Raw genomic sequence first — 18,201 nt, forward strand, 5'->3', positions numbered from 1 at the left:
AACATAAGCGTTAGCGTGGCTCCGACCATTTCTGGAAGCCATCTTCAGTAGTGGAGGCGCAATTCTATGATCACTCAAGTGTTTTTGAAAAAAAACAAATAAAAAAAAAAACTAAGTAAGGGCGTGCGATAATTGGAAAATAAATGTCAATCATTTTATTTTTAAATTATAATGATAATTGCACCATATCCTTTGAAATGTGATTCCTTTCCCAAAAAATGCAGTTAAAATTCTTCCTGCTAATCAGGACTTCCATGGATGGACCAAATATTTCAGAAAAGCAGCTCTTATTTAATTTCTTGAAACGTATGCATTTAAAATTAGAGGATGGGGAAACGTTCAGGTTGTGTCTCCTCTGAAACTGTGCAGCAAGTAAGCAACATGTCAGTTCCTGATATTGTTAACTGAGTGTTCTATACACGTTCTTTAAAACATCAGATCCAGAGTGACCCTGGACATTTAAAGAATGAACATATTTCAGTAGAATGCCGGGAACCGGACCACCAGGAGGGATTCAGAGCTCAGTGACCAGGAGCAAGGCACATGAAGCAGCGGACTGATGCTAGTGGCTAAGCTGACACGCTAACAGCAGAGTGATGCTAGTGGCTAAGCTAATACGTTAACAGCACATTGATGCTAGTGGCTAAGCTAATACGGTAACAGCCGACAGGCACGACTATAAATATTCGATAATGTGAAATTGCACAACATCCAAACATTTACTGTTCTAATGTAAGCACAAGGGGCATACCTGCTAACACACACATGTACATATATAACCACCACTCTTTTTTTGTTTGCCTCAAAAAGCTTAAATTTGCATGTCTTTACACAGATTATAGAACAAACATCTTCCTCCCACTAAGTGATGTAACTTCAGATAAGATTAAGCATCTTCCTCCCATTGACTGATGTATTTTCCTTTCCACTATACTGCATTTCTAAAATCCATGAAGCAGAGGTGGTAAAGTGTGTGTCTGTTGTCTGTTCCTGCACACTGCGAGCAGGTGACTCATTTAAAAATATAATTGGATTTTTAGCTTCAAACGACACATATGTTATTATTACGCCTTTTGTTCATTCGGCCATGAAAATCAAATCAGGTTATAACTCCCCAGACTGAGGTGTGTAACTAAAGCAGCTGCAAACATCTGCACTGTAATTTCTTTAGCTTATCTGCTTGAAAATTCATTCCTAAACTCTGCCGCACATGAAAGAAGGCATTCAGGAAAGCGTTTCGCGCATCATTCTCGCTTCCAGCAGTCAATTTCCAGCCACCTTTCTTAATCCATATCTGGCTGGAGCATCCATTATGTGGTCACTTTTGTTCCAAAATGATAAGTAGGGTCTGTGAGTGCATTAATACCGGCTCGGCCTTAAAGATCTGAAACGAAAATGCAGCAGGATGAAGAATTAAGAGAATCTTGGTCTGTATGGAAAGAGTCCAGGCCCACAGTTTAAAAAGCAAAGCCTTCATTTCTGGAGACTTCTGCATGGAGGATAAGCCAATTACAGTCTGACTTACAGCTGGTTCATGTCCGTTCTCAGTGGATTTGAAATGCACACCCCACTCCTTTGTCCTCATTAACGCAGTTTTTCACATGATATGAAGCATTATACTCCTCCCCTTGTTCTCATGAAGCCGTCTGTGGACCGTAAGAGAAGACGTTCACACAAAGACAAGTGTCTGTGATCGTCTTCACGCCAGATTTTCTACAAGGAATTGAAATTACCTCTGCCATCATGATTACAAACCTGAGGTTCAGAGCCCCCATGAGGAGAAGCCAGGAAACAAACAGGGGCCAGACGTTTGGGAAGCTCTAAGGTTTGTCAAAAGTGCAATCGAAGTTTTGAGTTTTCACTTGAGATCACTGCCATGTAAACCAGGCTTTAGTTCCATGGATCTCCATCACCATGCAGTCAAAGGACAGCGGTTATTCTTCTATTTACAGACACGAGGACATTTCAAACACACGAGGACTAGGATTACATAACAGAATCCCGTCTCGTTTGCAGCCTTCACGGTTTCTTGCATAACAGAAGTGACGACTGTGGGGTATCGGCTCCTCCGAGGACTCAGCTGCACGCCGGTCAATTATCGCCCACAGTCTGCTCCGGCGTCACGTGGGATTTGTTAGACCTCCCACAAGACGAGCGGCGACACGCACAAGGCGACCGGGCAAGGGCGAACGCAGCGCGGCGCGGCTCAAGGTTCATTTAAGCAAATCTGATAATCTCTGCATGTCGGGCGAGGAACTGGCAACAGGGCAAGATGTGCGACTGAGTAATGAGGAGGAGAGTTTCAACAGAACAAAGAACTCATCAGTGGAGCCGTTTTTCTCTCCCCTCATCTGGATTCACACATTTAAAAAAAAAAACAAAAAAAAAACCTGTTGATTAAACACTGAGTGATTCCTGTGATGCTCTCCGGTGACCCCCTCCTGTTTGTAAAGCAGACAAATTAAAGTCCTCCATCACAATGTGATCAATGCCAGAGAGCCGGCGGCTGCAATGGGCACCGCCGAATAATGAAGCTATAACTCAACTTTACTGCGCGCTAAATGAATGACGGACGTTTGAAGGATTTCCTGTTAACTCTTTACCTCTTTTACACGTCAACAAGAGGAATTAAGCTGAATTCAATCTTTATTTTTACAGCCCCTCTTTCACATCCTGCTGTTCCTTGACATTGTGTGAATGTTTTATAGTTGATTTAATTGATCGGATTGTTGAATCGCCAAGTGATCGATCAATTAGTGTGAAATGCTTGATCAATTTTATGGCCTCAAATCAAATTAGGTGAGAATGTAACACGTAATACTGATCCATTTGTATTAATGACATGAAGCACAGACCTTTTGCACTTTAAAAAACATAATAAAATCACATGCAAATTCTTGAATTCTTGAGTTTGAATATTGCAATTCTAAAATGTACATTACTTTATGTTCGATTGTTTATTCACAATAATCCAGCAAACCTTTCCTTTTCTCCAACAAGCCCGACATATTTCCAGTGTTTTGTAGCGAAACGCTTCATGTCTTCACGGCTGACCGGATTCCGGGAAGGACTTTATCGAGCCTTCTGGCTCGTCATATTATTTTTCAGCTTTTGATTATACCGTCGCCTTATTTGTAATCTATGAAGCTAAACTGCATATATTCATTTTCAATTTAATGCCGCGCGCTGCTCTCATTCACATTCATGATGATATCGCCAACCTTTTGTGAGTGCCAGATATAAGACTGAGGGAATCCAAAACACAGCAACGCCGGTGATTGCAAGTCTTTACCAGAGAATGGTTTACTTTAACAATAACATCCCTGTTGAATGGGTTCCTACATTCTTATTATTTTATATCAGAGCGGGGAAATGTGTTTGCTTCTAGATAATCTGCTTGAGGTTTCTACTTTCACAGCTACAGCTTTCATACTGTCACCTGCCCCAAATACATATGAATAAGGAGTCAGCCTCCACAAAGGCAGCTTTGGCATGCATCAAAAGTTCTTAATAAGATACTTTACCTGCAAGGCACCCCATAAGTGACTGCAGCACCAGCAGTTTCCATAGCAACATCATCTTCAATTTTGTAGGGTCAAAGTACTCTCACATCCAATCACAGACGTATGGAATCCGATTTGCACCTGTCTGCTTTCCCAATCTGCAGGAAGAAAGAAACAAGTGAGATGAGTTGGTGGAAGGATTCTCATCAGCAGACACTCCAGTCAGTGTTTTTTTTCTGTTTGGGCTGCTCATTTCCAACACATCCTCGTACCAGAATGACTCTCAGGACTCAGTGAACAGTACCAGTAATGGAGGTGCCAGACTCCTCAGGGAAACAGCAACAAAAGTGTGGAAGTTGTAAAAAAAAAAGCATTATAAGATGAAAGGAACTATTTGATTAGGTTCAAGAAGAGGTTTTGCTCAGCATTAAGTAAGGATTTTATGGATATCAGGCTCATTACAGAAGTGGGCAGCATAGTGGTTAAAAGCTGACTCCAGGTACTGTGATGTCTCCCACCACCCAAAGAAACACAGATGGGTTTGGCTGGGCTTTGCTTCAGACCAGTGTCCTGATTGAAGACTTTCTCACCCCATTCAGTGCTGAAGAGTACCTGAGTTTCTGTTCAATACAGACAGAAAGCACACAGCGTTTCCAACATCTACTTAGGAGGGAATGTGACTGTTGTCAGAAAGTCTTGTTTCTGCCCGCTAACATGACGACAGAGTCGGAACGTTTTCCAATAGTTCCACCCGGGAGCTGTTCTCACAAAGCTGTTTTCAGTGGCTAAGAACATTGCTGTAAACAAACACCCATAATCCAAAGAAAGACTTCTGTTTTCACCTGAAAACATTATTTAAAGTGTCCTAAAATGGATGAAAGGTTGTAGCTTGTAACTCTTGAAGGCCTGAGCCGAAGAACCACAGTTCCATTTCCCTGGGTGAAAAAATCCCATGTTAGACTCATTCACTGCACTCCCATGTTGCAATTACCCAGACCTTATCCGTCCTTATTGTTTGTTTTCTAACCTTCCTGCTGCTTTCATAACATGGCAACCATGGCCAAGAGTTACAAAACCAAGCTGTGGGATAATGAAAATGAAGATGTGACGTGGTAACTGAGTGAAAACCGGCTGCAGGGATTAATCCAGCTCACCAACACCAACAAAGAAAACGCAGGGTTTTGATGGCTGTCACCACCTGTGTTCGCTCTGTTTTGATGTCTTCACTCCACACCCGATTTCATTTGGGAGCAAACAAATGGTTTTTGGTACACTTGACGCGCGGCAACATCCAGATGGCACACACAAATCAAACACAAATCAACCACATATCCAGAGTGTGTGCATCATTTCAGCTCATGCATACCAAGCCTGTCAAAGCTGAGGACACCCAGAGGATTCCACACCGAGAATTAGAAGGGACGTCGATGTCGAGTTGGGACAGTGAAAACTGCTACTATAGACATTCATTTCCATATCCTCGGGAACACTGGGGAAAGCTACTTTTAAGTCAGTATGAAAGAAGCGGCACTCACACATAAGTTGTCAAAGCATTATTTCCGTTTGGAGCCCTGTAGCTTTCATCCACACACCAGTGAAAAGATGGAAAACATGAGACAACAACTCCCTGAAGTAACAATTGAACCTGGAAAGTTGGTTGAGTGTCAGGAAGGTAGTAGTCAGCGTCTTAAAACCACAGTAAGAAAGTGAAACATAAGGTACGAATGAGGCTGAAGTGGAGAGGAAACTGAACTATATGAAGGCTTCTGTCTTTTACACGTCATTTTTCTGCTGACCATCACTGTTGACAGAATCGCTTAACTGGAAGAATAGTTTACATCTAGATACCACAGCACACTATGCAGTATGTGTGTACCCAAATATTTACCTCAGATCTTTACACAGAAATGCTGGAAGAGCTTATATCCAGCATGAGCGTGGCAGAACTCAACAGCAGTATCGGGACCAGTCTGCAGTCCTACAACATCTGAGTGGTCTTGGGTTGCTCTGCTCTTGGTCTTGACTAGGCCTTGGCCCCTTCAAGTCTCAGTTTTGGCTTGGTCTTGACCTAAACACTATCAGGTACTACATTTCTGATGTTACATCATGTTTTGGTCAAGAATCAGTTGTTTTTGTTTAGTTGTTGAACTGCTGATAAATGTATTAATTTGTGAATCTCTTTGTCAATCCAGTGTGACTTGGAACATCATTAATACTATTTCCAATTTTAATTGCAATACTGATTTTAACAAAGAATTGTTTGATTAGGAATTTGTTTGCATTTTAATTCTCATGTTGATGAAAACTTGCGAAATTGGGCAGTTCTACAAGTTGGATGATACAGCAAGATGTCATCTGCAGATTAAATTCGAGAAGGACATTTTTTTGTAGCTGTTTGTTTTGGTAGATAAAAAACAGCAAGAGGTTAGTCCAGACTAGCAAAAACAAATGAAACAAAGAAACTGTCTTGAGATGTCCAGTTATAGTTTCTTTGTCAGTAAAATTTTCAATTTGGAAATAGAACAAAATTCATCTGTTTCAGCAGTATTCTCACAATCTGCTGGCTTTAATAATTATAATAATAATAATAATTTGTGCATCAAATACTGGCATTTTACACTATATATATTTTACATGCTATTGGAAATTTGAAATAAAACACACAAAGACATGCAGTCCACATATTTAAATTGAATATGCCACCTATGACCACATATGGTTCTTCTCACTCTAATGTCTGTATATGAATAAATAATGCAGAGATGTTGTCATTCGGGGCTTCGGGATGGAAGGCGCAGCACATCCTCGCTGACCCGAGCCCAATTCTAATTTTCCACGCTCGTGCCGCCTGGCATTAGGAACAAGAACATCCGGAGCCAAACCGCCAGCCTTACGGACAGCTTTAACCCTCAGGCTACTGGACTGCTGACATGAGGCCACTCCCTGCACATACACAACAATCACACAACACAGTAATTGGACCCTTAAGGAGCACCGCTCTTCATATTCTTCACAATGCTGCCACTGGTCAACTTATAGACAATCTATACTGCACGGCAGTCACTCCTATTCTCGTTATGCTGAATATATGTATTTGCTCGTCAGTTGAGTACCTCCACAAGCCTTCCTACTTGTGTTTAATGTGTGGGATTGAGCCAGCTCTAAAGATTACAAATACCAGGTGACCCTGTCTGTCTTTGTTTTGCAGCTGTTAGCTTTCTACTTGGATTTTCTAAAGGTGATATTTTCAGTTGAGGGACACTTACTATTTCACTTACCACATATTATAACTGATATCATAATAAGAGGAGAAACAAGTTCTTATTCCTAAAATAAGCATGCGGCATTGCTTACATGGCGTTAAATGACTAAAGTCTTGCGTGTACACGACGACGTGATGAAAATGACGTCTGACGAGGAGTCATGCCACTGCGAAGACTGACATGGTTGTTAATGCCCATCTGCTCGAGCATGTGCAGAACTATTTGCTACGACCGCTGTGTGCAGGAGCAGTTGTAGCGTTTCTACAGTCTACACCAGGACCGAGGAGAAGCATTTTCTAAAAGATGCATTTTCTCCCGTTTACACAGAAACAGGGTTGGAGTGTTTTCAAAACATTCCACCTCCTTGTGTTTACAGCGCCTCCGAGTTCCACTGTCATGTAAGCAGATCCCAAAACACAAAGGAGGCTTAGCATTTTCAGTTGAAAACGTACAAACAGCATCCTCTGAATATTAACATTCTCCCTTTGTAAGAGCTATCTGCGGTTCACAGATCAATAATAGCATTTTTACCGTTCAAAATAGAGAAATAAGGTAAGAAACTGGAAGCTGCATGTCTGTCTCTGTCCAAAATGATGCATGCAAATTGTGTCAGTTTGTCACAATGAGCTTTGTGCGCTTTGGTTTGCAGGCATTTACTTTATTTTTATTGCCACTGCTATCTGCTCAGACCCATACCGCCCTCCACCTGCCAATATGCATTACCAGCCCTTCCAGTGGTCAGAAATGTGTATCGAGCTCGGAAATGTCTCATAAAGATGCATTAGTGCACGAGGAGCACAACGGAAGAGAAAATACATTCTTCAAAACATTCCTCTACTGGCTGCTTTTACAGAGCTTAAGATACATTTAAATGTCCGTTTGGACGTTTTCCAATCTTGGCAACAAACTGACAGGTATTTAGTTGGAAGGGGCTAAATAGGCCACAGTGGAAGGAGGCAGATTTCTACACTTTGCCAGCAACTCTGAGCAAAGACAACAGAAGAAGTTTTAGCAGGAAATGTCAGAGATTGCCTCTGGAAAGAAAAAAAGAGGAAAAAAGCTATACTCTTGTAAGAATTAAAGCAATGCAACCACTTGGGAAGTCAAATCTACCTTTCACAGAGCTCCTCCTGGAAACACGGAGCATTAATCTCACGTCTCCTGGGTAAGAATATATTTGGAGTTGAGGCATTTTTGACACAAACCGCCTCTTATTACCACTATTTGTGTAATTTTGCTCTTACAAAGAAGCAAAGAAGAACTCTCTGTTTTTTCCACCCCTACTGCGATTCAGTGCGGAGGGTTGGAAGTTTTTAAAGACAGCGAGTGAAAGTGAGACGAAAACCCACACACAGGAAAAAAAAAAGCGAGCAGAATGTGTTTGAGTAGGCCATGCTCTCATTAATCTGAGACTCGCTCCCTTCCCGTCCCGTCTCCTGTCTCCACCTACAGAAAAGAGGCCTTTTATCTCAATACATCATATAGAGGCTTGTCAGAATCTGTCTTGGGTGCGTCAGTGGTGCAAGGCTGTGCCTCACTCCTCGAGAGCAGTTTCATGCATATTAAAGTGCGTCTTATGAAACGACCCAGCCCCGCGCCTATTAGGCTTCTGCCTGCTCGCTCTGCGGCGTCGGCTTCCTTTTAAAAAATTGATGTGTTAGACCAAATTAGTCCAAAACAGATAAAACGACAAACAGCAGCGAGGCAGGAGTGACGGCGGGTTCTCTCCTTTGCGCGGCTGCAGAAAAGTGGCCAGGCCTCAATCAATCGGGGGTGAAGTTTTCCAATAAGAAGCAAGGTGAAGCGGTGAATGGGCTTCACTGACATGCCATGTTTTTTTGTTTGTTTTATTGCTTCACCATTCTAAAAGCGTTGTTCATGGCCAGTCACGTTCACCCAGAGAGAAACACTCATTCGACACACGCAAGGCACTCAGATTTCCACTGGGCGGAATTCAGAGTTCAGTGGAAAGAAACTGACACAAACTTCAGTCTGCCTCCGAATCCAGCGCCAGCTGAGGCAATGAAGAATGACAAATGTTTGATATTCCAGTGAATGAGAAGTTTACTAGTTGCTAAGGTTGTTACCTGTCTTGTCTCATTTTCAGCTAGAATTAGTTCTTCCAACTATGGTCCGAATATGGATGTGTAGATTACTGGGATTCCTCAAGATACGTCGGACGATCCCCTGGTTCACAGTTACTCTCTTTCGTTTCCTTTTGTGCAAACCCCTCCACACATCTAGTTTGACAAGTGAATATATAATTTAACATTCTAAAAGCAGTCTGAACGATATAAGTGGCTTGAACAATGGCTGCCGTCAGTCAGAGGCATAAAGCCTGAGATTAAACATCCAATGTCCTGTCTGACTTTCAATCACATGCCCCCAACATGAACAGCAGAAAGTCTCCTGAGTCTGGATCTACAGAGAGTCTCCACTTCTGCAGGTTTCTTGCTGTTAAAAGGGAGTTTTTCTTTTCCACTGTCACCTCTGAAATATAACGTAGAATTGTTAGGTTTTTCTCTTGAAAAATTCCTTGAGATAAGATTCCTAGTTTGTCATTGGCACAACATCAGTAAACTGGAATGAATAGTTAAATGCATCAGCTTCAAGTAGAAATCAGCCTTCAATCATCCATTTCAAGGTTCAAAGCCGTATGATGGGCCCGATCCTCAGATTCCTCTAAAACACCAGTGTGAACTGACATTAAGGGAGAAAAGTGAATAATTATGTGACTTTTTTAACATATTATCTAACAAACTGCGTGTATTTCTGGCACAACCTGCTGATTGCATGAAGCACCAGTTCTTAATATTGAAATGAATGCAGTGAGAACAATAATATTGCACAAAGCATGAATCCAGTGTGATGGTGAGGAGGATGGTGTGGAGTGTTATTTTTATTGTGAAACGAACGTGTTTTTGTTTGTTTGCTGTCAATCTCCTGAACGTTTACTGCCAATCCAAGTGCTGCTGAAAAAAAGTGTGTCATTTGAATCATATATTGACACATTTTCACGCATAAAATATGTGATTTTTTTATGACAGTACACGTCTTTCAAAGAGCATTTGTTGTTCTAAAACAAGTTTGGTCCTTTGGTATATGTCTAATGATGTTCAGGGGAAAAAAAAAATTTTTCCTCAAAAAAGTTTGTTCAATCAAATAATGTAATAATGATATATTCCCTTCAACAGCTCTTGTGGTGTATGTAGTGTCTAAAATGAGACGTGGAGAAGCCGAAGCGTGTCCACTCTGGCTTTGTTGTGAGGCGATGGAGGAGCTGCAGTGGGTTCATCTCAGTTCAGTCGTTCCTTCGAGGAGACTGAAGGGTTTTGATGACGACAGCTCTGCAGATGAAGATGTACCTGAGTTTCTCCTTCATCCGTGAATTAGATCTTTTCTAACCGGGCCCAGAACCGTGGAAAAATGCATTCAGAGCACATAGCATACTCTATGCGTCACACGGCCCCGGGAGGGCTCAGGAATGATGAGAGAAGCTTGTTTCATTACCTTAACTGCAAGAAAAACGCTCCTATATGGTGAATGTGCAAGTAGTTGGCTGCGACAAGTTCCAATATGGGCGAACCGGGAGAGCTCACCAACACACACGCTTCAGGAGAAAAACAGTGAGACCAGGGGAAACTTTCGAATGTCCAACAAAGACCTCAGTTTGTCCAGAAAGCATCCCCAATATCAATATGCAAATATGTGACTATCATTACTGATCACTGGGACTTTTGCACAACCTGACAGTACGAACAAGAAACTGTTTTCCACAAGTGAAACATTGAAAGGCACACAGCACTGCCTGTCTCCAATGACAGAATGTAACATGCAGGTTTGTCAAAACAGTCATTTCTATACAACGTACTGAACATTATATTTTCCATCCAAATGCATATCACATAATGATTTCCTCCGCACAGCCATCCAATCAGATCGAAGGAAGACAAGCACGTCACAGATTTGTAACAAGAGCTTTTCAGCACGAGTTTCTCAAAAACAGAGAAAAGTATTAGAAACTCCCACTCTCTGCACTGTTACAAAATGATTACAAAGAGACAAAAAATAAAACTAATCTAGTCATTAAACTGTTCAATCAGATAGAATCTGAGTGAACGACTTTAATTCATTCAAATGAGTTCAGTTCTAAAAAAAATTAAAAAAAAAGAATAAAAAATTAAAAAACGCATTATTATTTTTAGAGGCTTAGCCGACATCCAAACTCACAAAAATAATGTGGGTTTGGAAATAAACTTGATATTATCAAACTGTTGTTTTGCAACTGCATCCAGACTGAATGAAGCGTCTTTTATTAATTGGAGAATTAAACTAAATTCTGACAAATTCAGCAACTGATAATGTAATAAGTGACAAAAATGTATTATTGCCAGTAACTTAATAAAGTCCAGTTTACTAGGGGTGGGACGAGACACAAATTCCACGAGACGAGATGTCTCACAAGATTGAGTCCACGAGATCGAGACGAGACGAGATTTTAAAGTTTACATGATCAGCGATATCCCCATTCAAACCGCGGCGCACAGACGACGCCATGGCTGCATTTGCACTTCATGCCACTAGGTGTGCTGTTTGCATGTTCAACCTTATTTTACACAGACACCACAGAAGAAGAAGGGCGCTGCAGCCGCTGCAGGCTCTCTCCGCATATTGTTAGAAGAAGAGCGTGAGCCGGTAAGACGTGGTAAAATGTTCACTGATGCGATGCATCGTTTGGTCAATAAAAGAGACGAACTGGACGATCGTTTCTGCACATTTCATTTACATCGTAGCAATTAAACTGTATCACAAGTAGTTTGTGTACTCAAAAGACCAAGATGCCTTGCGGATCGAACATGCGCAGAACAGCATTTCATGTCCCTTTCGACCGGGTTTTTAAATATGAATATGAGCATATTTGGGTTTTTGCACGTGTTTCCATGGCTGTGCGCCATGTAATGTATTATTCCATAAATATTCCAGCTAATAAGGGGTTATTGCCTGCATGTAAACGTACTCAATATCGTTCAACGCATGGACGAGAAATCTCGCGGCATTTCGATCTCGCGAGATCTCGTGACACGAGATCCCGTCCCATCCCGACTGTTTACACAACGCTTTCAAATGAAAACGTAAAAACTTTTGTAGCCTTTTGGATGTTCGTTTACACGACATTGCAAATGCCACTTCTTGAAAACAGCTCTCAAAGTGGAACTTTTTGAAAATGCTGTCTCCATCGAGATAGAAGGAAACCCAACGATTTAAGTTTTGTTAATGCAAAACTTTCCGCAAGAGAAAAAAAAAATCCACAAACACAATATGTTTTCAATTTAAACATTTAGATTGTGATAAAGAAATAAAATTGAAGGGCAGCTGCTGTATATATATATATGTATATATGTATATATGTATATATATGTATATATATATATATATATATATATATATATATATATATATATATATATATATATATCCATTGAATGAATATCACTCTCCCATCTACTAGACCTAATTTTGATAAGCAAGAAGCACCAAACCATTTGATAAAATTCCAAGAAATGCAGCCAAAATATGTATTTTCAAAATATTGACTGAAGTTGTTGCATTTTGACAAGGATCTTTATTCAAATGCTATTTTTTTAATACCATAAAGTGTGAAGTTATGACATTTTTTCTACAATAGTCTCTATTACAGTAGTGGAAAGTTACTGCACGACATTTGATTATCATATTATTGGCAGGTATTATGTGATTATCAAAATGATTGTTAGACTGTGATTAAAGTTTTCCAACAATGCAATTAACTGTTATTTAAGTACATACAACAATTTAATAATAAACTGAAATAGTAACGAATTAGCTTCACTTCTTTTCGAAGGCTAATATAATTAAATGTTACCTAAATATGGCTGAAAGAGTAATCTGATTATTGTAAGCAATAGAAGTAAAAACATCCAACAGTAGTTTCTTATATAACCCTAAACGAGTATTTTAATGTGTTTAAAGTTCCACCTCTTATCCTGAAGCTGTCATATCGGCGTTGGTTCAGCAGCTAATGGAGGTGAATGTGGAGAGCGTCAGCGCTCCGCATGGAGATAAACTTAGTTCAGGTTTCATGCAGGAAGAGGCGTCGAGTATATTCCCGGCTCATTTATAGCTGCCGTCTCTTCGTGATTTGGCAGCGAGCGGCGCACACTGATCTGTATCTGAGAGACAAGGCAGAGCTTCATCACGCAGGGCGAAGAAACATCCTGTTGGAGGGCGCGGCGTTGGAACGGGTTTGGGGTTATAGGGAGCGCAGGACTGGAGCGGCTCTTCCTCCGGCCGGCCGGAGTCGAACCGGGCCGTTTGAGAAGAGCTGGATTCCTGCCCGTCTCAGGTAATTAATGCTCCAGCATATCCAGACATCCCTCGTTAAGGTTTGCTCGCTGCATTACAGCACCGACATGAATCAGCATCTTTTCCGGCACTTATTATATGAAGAGAAACATCTAAAGCGTTTAACAAGCCAACACAAGAAAAACAAGGTCGCCGTGAGTCTGACTCAGGGAGATCTGGAACGACCCCGCTGTTAGATCATCCTCTGCAACGTTTCAGAAACTGTGAAGAAGATGAAATAATTACTTGTCATCTTGAGAGATGTTTTGCTTCTCAGTGCCACTGTCTTTATTAAAATGGAAGTAGGACTAGCAGTCAGAGCACCGCTGCCCACTGGGTCAACATCGCCGAGGAGAGAGATCGGGGGCTTTTCCCAGCATGACGTCTCGCCGCTAATTCTGAATCCACCACATATGATAATACCAAAAAGAAACATGTTGGATTTTAAACCTACTTTATATTTTATTCACACACATTTTAAGAGCCGGAAGTGATGCAAATCGCAGTCGATTTAAAACAAAGTTTCAACAGGTTGGTTCAGTCTGTTATACAAAACAGAACCAAATTCAGAAGAGAAGACTTATTTTGAAAATGCAAAAACTGGTTTTTTTTGTTTGTTTGTTTTACTTGAAACATTTCTGAGTCAGTGGGGCCTCAGTGTCAGTCTTGTCTTACTGCAACACAGCTTAAAAGACGTTAAACTCCTGTTTTAATATTAGTGAGATTTCTGCACCTTCATCTTAGACTTTGGAGTGACGTGAAATCCTGAAACCTTCAAGTCTTGACGAATCTGCTGCTGCTGGTGCTCAGAGTTCTCCCAGCAGCGATGATAATGACGGCACAGTTTATATAAATCAGTCCTTTTTTTCTTTTTTTTTCCTGCTGAAGCTGATATTCCCAGATTCCTCACCATAATTTGCGGCTGGGGCAGAATCACTCAGGCGTCTGATATTAAAGATGTAATGCGCTGCAGCAGCATTTGGTAAAGGGACATGACTGATGATGCTTTTGGGCTGGAGGGGGGAGATAATCAGTGTGTTCAGCCAGTGACAGACTGCCAGAAAATTGCAAGATAGATAGAGTTTTACCCATTGTACAGAGAGGAGCTTATTGGATTTTTATGCGTTAAATAAGGAGAATAAATAGGTGCTGGTGGCTTTGAGCGAGAGCACAGCTGATGCTGAGAAAAGCCGGGGCGTCGTGAGAAGAACTCACGTGAAAGATGGTGACGGCGCCAGCAGCGCGCTGCGTGACAGTCTCCAGCATGTCCATAAAAGTCGGCGGCACACCTGTGACTCCCCCGACCCAATAAATCCACCTCGCCTTTAAAACTGGAATCTGCCAACGCAGATGACGCTCCGCGGCTCCTGGCCCCTGAACGCAGCGGTGAGCCTCGAATGAAATTAGCATGGGAGGAGACGACACGTCTGGTCAGTGTGCCGGCCCGGTCCTGAGAGATTCATCAACGGGCGGTTTGAGGGCGGAGAGCCAAACAGAACCACGAGGCCGTGATCAAAGGTGCTGCTCCACCTGCAGACAGATGTGGCCACTCAGAGGACCGAGCCAAGACGACACACACTCGGGTACTGTAGCTTCAGCAGGAGGAGGAAATGTCGACTTGAATTTGAAGGCCATGAATGCTCCTAAAATCTTATATAGTAATTCATCTTATTTTTACTGCATCTCCATATTTGGTCAAGATGCATTTTCATTCGGGTTTCCGAAACAAACTGTTGAATCCCTCAAAGTTTGCTTCCTTTTAAACACTTTGTTCAAATTGTTTCTAATACAGAAGACCAACAAATTGCAAATCAGTTCATCAGATCCTTTTGTACTGATGTAAGCATGTCTAATCTGGTCCAATCAGTTTGATTCAAACCAACCCAGATGGTCCATTTGTGTAAAAGACAACACAAACTCTAAAACTGAGACTCGATGTGCAGGAGGTTTTTTAGCTGATAACGAATCACCACAAAAGCATGATGTGCATTTTGTTGCGTTCAGTCAAGCCCACTGAATCAAACCTGAAGATGTGGAGGAATTTACAACAGGTGGACTGAAACCTGTTTGGTCTGTGTGAGTGAAAAGTGGTGTACCGCACAAGAGTGGACACAGCCCCGGGGAAACACACACCAAAAAACAAAAAAAAAACAAAAAAAAAGGAAAAAACAAAAAATGTCCAGGAAAGCCAAAGGAAAACTCTCAGCAGCACAACTGAAAGTGAACAAAGCTCGGTGTGTTTCTGTGGAGGGCTTAGCGCTGTTTGCTGTACTTTCTTTGTAGTAAAGCCACCTTACTGTCAAGCTTACTGCAAGTCTTGGACGGACGCCAGTCGTGGCTAAAACCACAAAACCACACGTTCTGACCGCTGATGCAGGGAGAAAAAACTAGATATGGATCACGTTCTGCTGCCTGATTGGAAATTATATTTACTTTACATTTCATCTGTGATTCAAATCTACAGGAATAAAGTCATTTCTTACAACCCAGGCAAACAGAGATGGCATACATAATGAAACACGGATTCATTCAAAGGCAAATGAAAACCGGTTTATTTGCATTTCGACACAAATTTGCTAAAAAGCACAAAGTGTATGGATCATTTTAAATCAGTATCTGTTGAGCAGCTTAATTACATTCAACTATTGCCCTTAATCACTTCACACTAATTATGTAATTTAATGGTAATGGTAATGTTATGCTTTCTACCAGCCATGGCACAAAATCCACTCATGAAAATCCTCACGGGAATCGAACCATGTTCCCATTTAGCGTTTGCACCCACTTCATTTTCCTGATTGGATCATTGTCAGATGTTTGTATAAACTCGTGTCCAGGCTGATTCTTTAATCCATATGTGATTTTCACGCTGTCCTCTCGGTGCGCTTTAGATGTTGATTAATCAGGGACAGTCATTATCAGTGAAGATCGAGAGGCGATCAATAGAAACTGTATTTGTCTCCAGCCAGATCTGGCAAGAACTCAGACCGTTGTGCTTAATATTCTCTTGCTGTCAAAGTGACTCTATATTCCAGACAGACATTTGCAAAAACATCTGCAGCTCAGACTTATTCTAATCTCCAGCTGATCAATATAATCTTCCAGAGTCGGAGCCGTTCGGTCATGAAGCATCAAACAAGCCGAACATTCGGCGTTCAGCAGAACTCCAGGCTGCAGGGCCGCCGCACGCCACAATCAACACCTCTGTTGTTGAATCATTTCCATATGGCACAGGCCTGAGGTGTCCAGCTCCATCGTGACAGTGTGTGTGTGTGTGTGTGTGTGTGTGTGTGTGTGTGTGTGTGTGTGTGTGTGGGCACAGCTCCTGCTCTGACGGAGCCAAACAAATGACAGCCGCGCGAAGCCTCCACATCGCCGCTGATGTGGGTGGCGAGTCCGGACAGCGCGGAATTGGAGAGCGACTCGTCCAAACTGCAGCTCAGCTCGGCGGTCAGAGCCAATCCACACGAAAACTGAATTCAGGGCTGAGATGGAGGAGATATTTATAGAGGAGCAGCTTCTCTCTGTTTCAGATCTCCCAGGAAGACATGAATGTCACTGGGATCGCCTTCTGGTGTCTGCTGAAGACACAATCTAGAGTCAAACCAGCCTCTCAGACACTGAAACACAGATGAAGCTTTGGCTGCTGGATTGTCGAATTGGAATCTTGACATTCTTTCATTATATTGTTAATTATTGCTAATGCCTGATTCTGTGCATTCAACGCCCCGGAATCGGAACCGATCCCCCTCAGGCCCTCTTTACACAGGAAGCAGAAAGCTTTCATTGCGTTCTGGGTGTTTGTTTACACCACAGCCGCTGAAAACACAACTTATTGAAGAAGATGTGTGTGGATGACGCTTCATTGAAGAGTTATGGATGCAGGAAGTCCAAATCTGGGAATTTTAATCAGAAAATGATCATGTTGAAATGAACTGCAGCTCAGTAAAATCCTTCTTTACTGAGGCAGTCCTTATCGGTTAATTTGCACTACTCTGCAAATAAAAACATTCATATAAAACCTGATATTTTTTCCAGAGAATTTTTTACGCATGAAAGGTTTTTTTCAATATTTTTTTAATTATTGAAACGCATAAAAAAACTGCATTTTTTTTTTATCAAAAAGATATTATTAATTTCATAACTTTTAAAATACTAAAACTCTTCAGAATATTTATGAATTTTTTGCACTTTTTTAAGAATTTAAAATCTCAAAACATATTTACACAGATGTATGAATTTCAGTTAACGTCAGACAGTTTGACCAGTATTAACAGTGAAAAACATTCATTTTCCATTCATTTTCTCTTATTCATTTCAGAAATTAATGGAACAAAAATGAAGAGCAACATGGCAGCTCTTCCTGTGTGATCACAGATATCTTGAATGTAATTCTAAAGTTGCAGAAAAGCCAGTGAATAAAATAAAAAGCAGATTTGACCGTTAATGGTTGTGATATGATCGCTGTCTTTCAGCAGCAGTTTGGATCGTTTAAAGTCAATTCAGAAACGTTTTACTGAGATGAACAGAAACAGCAGTTACAATAAACCAGCTTCTATAAAACAGAGGAATGGAAAATCATTTTTACAGTTTGGCAACGTGACAACGTGAGATTTAGAGCGAGTTTTAGGCACCTGGAGTTTCTGTACTGATCTTACTGGAGGACAGAGGGTCTGCAACCAAACATCCAGTCACACCGGAGTGAGACGACAATCAGCATTTAGGACATTGGAAGACGACGGCGCGCCGTCACAAACTGCGGTTTTCGGCTTTCTAAACCAAAAAAACAATCATGACCGATCAGGGACCGAATGCGGCACAATTCCATCTTGAGTTAATATATTGATATAACAACCTCTTAATGTAAAACTCTCAGGTATATATTTTACAGTGAATATATGAGGAATATTTCTTTATTTTAGTAAAAATCTGTTACTCTGTATGATAGTTTTGTAGTTTGGTCCCATTAGAGCCTCTTGGCAGCCAGTTTTAGTCCACGGGCCTTATGTTTGACACTCCTAACCTACAGCATGCCAACCTGAGGAGAAAAATAG

General features: G+C 41.3%; 1 protein-coding gene across 3 annotated transcripts in view; it reads right to left on the minus strand.

Moving 5' to 3' along the window:
• The window catches only part of cntn4 (contactin 4), a 200,745-nt gene that overhangs the window by 169,207 nt on the left and 13,337 nt on the right, over positions 1–18,201 (minus strand). For 2 of the 3 annotated variants that reach the window (XM_030091110.1, XM_030091111.1), the window contains one exon: positions 3,525–3,661. In XM_030091110.1, coding sequence (XP_029946970.1) covers positions 3,525–3,579 — 55 coding nt within the window. In that variant the 5' untranslated portion in view covers positions 3,580–3,661. Of the gene's footprint in view, positions 1–3,524; positions 3,662–5,391; positions 5,469–18,201 lie in introns of those variants that run through there. The other variant, XM_030091112.1, reaches the window with a different exon arrangement.

This window comes from Salarias fasciatus, chromosome 5 (genome assembly GCF_902148845.1).
Source record: "Salarias fasciatus chromosome 5, fSalaFa1.1, whole genome shotgun sequence".
Taxonomy (NCBI): Eukaryota; Metazoa; Chordata; class Actinopteri; order Blenniiformes; family Blenniidae; genus Salarias; species Salarias fasciatus.